The sequence below is a fragment of the Mandrillus leucophaeus genome, unplaced genomic scaffold, assembly GCF_000951045.1.
Source record: "Mandrillus leucophaeus isolate KB7577 unplaced genomic scaffold, Mleu.le_1.0 Scaffold153, whole genome shotgun sequence".
NCBI classification, from domain to species: Eukaryota; Metazoa; Chordata; class Mammalia; order Primates; family Cercopithecidae; genus Mandrillus; species Mandrillus leucophaeus.
In genome coordinates this window covers 2,560,924-2,563,763 of record NW_012101510.1, presented here as the reverse complement: position 1 = coordinate 2,563,763, position 2,840 = coordinate 2,560,924, and the positions used below count along the sequence as shown (strand labels likewise).

Here is a 2,840-nt window from a genome sequence, read left to right as displayed (position 1 = left end):
AAAAAAAAATACAAAAATTAGCCAGGCATGGTGGTGCGTACCTGTAGTCCCAGCTACTCTTGAGGCTGAGGCAGGAGAATTGCTTGAACCTGGAAGGTGGAGGTTGCAGTGAGCCGAGATTACACCAGTGCAGCCCAGCTTGGGCAACAGAGTGAGACTTCAAAAAAAAAACAAAAAAACCCACCCAAACAGTTGGGTTTGGGGCACATCCAAATAGCTGAACAGGTAAAGATTCCTGGAGGGTGCGTGTTTGGGAGAGGGCATGGAAGCTACTCCTTCCCCACATCCCTTGCTCTGTGAGCCACTCTGTTGAGTTATTCAAACCAAGGAGGGGGTCTGAGGAACCCCAGGTTACAACCAGTCAGTCAGAAGCACAGGTCACACTCTGGGATTTGTGACTGACATCTGAGGGGATTGGGGGGAGCAGTCTTCTGGGACTGAGCCCTTCACTGTCAGATGGATCTCCAGGTGCATAGTGTCAGAATTGAATTAGAGGATGTCCAGCTGGTGTCTGGCAGGAGAGTTGCTTGGTGTGTGGGGAAAACTCCCACACATCTGGTGTCTGATGGGTGTTGTGAGACTGTAATAGAAAGTAACAGTTTGTTATTTCCTATTCTTCAGACTACCGCATGCTAGTTGTGAAAAGGCAGGCATGAGCTACTTTAAACTTAATGCAGACAGACACTCCTGGTCTGTACATGGACCCTGTGCAGTTTTACTTTTTTTGTTTGTTTGTTTTTGTTTTTGTTTTTTATTTGAGACGGAGTTTCGCTCTTGTTGCCCAGGCTGGGGTGCAATGGTGTGATCTCGGCTCACCGCAACCTCTGCCTCCTGGGTTCAAGCAATTCTGCCTCAGCCTCCTGAGTAGCTTGGATTACAGGCATGCACTACCACTGTCTCTTATACACATCTAGATGTGTATAAGAGACAGCCTCAGCCTCCTGAGCAGCTGGGACTACAGGCGCACGCCGCCACACCCAGCTAATTTTTGTATTTTTGATAGAGATAGGGTTTCACCATGTTGGCCAGGCTGGTCTCGAACTCCTGACGTCAGGTGATCTGCCCACTTTGGCCTCCCAAAGTGCTGCAATTACAGGCATGAGCCACTGCTCCCAGCCTTCACTGCAGTTTTAATTTGCATTTTCTTCATGGCAGAGCTACATTTTGAAAGATCCCTTTAGCCACAGCTTAAAGAATAGTTAGGGTAGAGGAAGAGACTAGAAATAGGGACACAAGCTGCAACTGTGGCTTGGACACATGGGGAGGAGAATTTTTAAAGGAACTTTGAAGCTGGAATTGACAGCTTTCCTGAGTAATGGGATGTGAGGGAGCAAGAGAGTTGAGGTTGCCATTGCGATTTCTTGAATGAGCTATATAGGAATGAAGTGAAGGCATCTTACCTATATAGGCTGTCCAGGCAAAGGAGGGGTTCCGGAGTGAGCAAGGTACCCATGCGCCACCCGGGTGGAGCTATTGTCTGTATTACCTCAGAGTAACCAGCAAATGGCTTCCAGGTACGGATGCCACTCATGCGGAGCACATTGAGACCATCAAAGCCCGGATGTACGTGGGACTCACCCCAGACAAGCGGTTCCTCCCTGGGCACCTGGGCATGGGACTTGTGGAAGGTAAGGGCGGACAGAGCTTGCAGTGGGTAGTGGGTGGTGTTGCCCAAGTCCCTGAGGGTCTCAGGTGGGCCCTCACTGAGCTCGACTCTTTCCCTGCAGGTTATGATTCCATGGGCTATGAAATGTCTAAGCCTGACCTCCGGGCTGAGCTGGAAGCTGATCTGAAGCTGATCTGTGATGGCAAGAAGGACAAATTTGTGGTTCTAAGGCAGCAAGTGCAGAAATACAAGCAGGTTTTCATCGAAGCGGTGGCTAAAGCAAAGAAGTGAGTCCTTAAAAGAAATAGAGACGGGGTCTTACTATGTTGCCCAGGCTGGTCTTGAACTCCTGGCCTCAAGAGATCTTCCCACCTCAGCCTCCCAAAATACAGGGATTACAGGCGTGAGCCACTGCATCTGGGCCAGTCAGAGTTCTTAACCCTTCCAGATTCATCCTCACCACTGGCCTTCTGGCCTAGGGGTTTTCCACATACCCCTTTCTTTGGACTTTCTTCTCCGGTTCCTTTACAACTCTCCATAGAGCTTTGTCATTATAGAAACAGTAATCGGAACAGTCTCCTCCAGTTATTCTGAACTATTAGCTTTATAAATACCATTCTCTTGATTTTAATTATCTTTTTTTTTTTTTTTTTTCTGCTTTCATTACATGACAAATTAATTATGTTGAGTTAGGCAACAAAGTCTTTTAAATCAGTAAACCCAAGTGCTGGAGTGTGATCCATTTATTTTCTGGAGCATTTAGAGGTAGATATTTAGCAAGCAGCATGTATGTATTTTGTTAGAAATGATGTATTTTCTACCTGTGATACTATGATTTATAATAAGATATATATATTTGGACTTCATTTTCTGATACTCTTGGAATTTTTTAAGTGCTGTGTCTGTTGTATACGAATGAGATGACTAGTGGCTGAGGGCTCCTGGGTAGCCTCGGGATCGGTCTGGTTGTCAGGGAACCAACCCTGTGATTAGAAGGTTGGTACTTTGAGTCCCACCCCTACCTCAGGAAGAACAGAGGGGCCGGAAGTTGAGTTGATCACACGTGGCCAGTGATTTGTCAATCATGCCTAAGTAACAAATCCTCCATAAAATCCCCAAACAAGGGCCGGGCACGATGGTTCATGCCTGTAATCCCAGCACTTTGGGAGGCCGAGGCGGGCAGATCACGAGGTCGGGAGTTCAAGACCAGCTTGGCCAACATAGTGAAACCCCG

General features: G+C 47.4%; 1 protein-coding gene across 3 annotated transcripts in view; it reads left to right on the top strand.

Annotated features, from left to right (window-relative positions):
• The window catches only part of TOP3A (topoisomerase (DNA) III alpha), a 55,270-nt gene that overhangs the window by 39,996 nt on the left and 12,434 nt on the right, over positions 1 to 2,840 (top strand). For all 3 annotated transcript variants that reach the window (XM_011975284.1, XM_011975283.1, XM_011975285.1), the window contains 2 exons: positions 1,515 to 1,628; positions 1,728 to 1,893. In XM_011975284.1, coding sequence (XP_011830674.1) covers positions 1,515 to 1,628; positions 1,728 to 1,893 — 280 coding nt within the window. The remainder of the gene's footprint in view (positions 1 to 1,514; positions 1,629 to 1,727; positions 1,894 to 2,840) is intronic.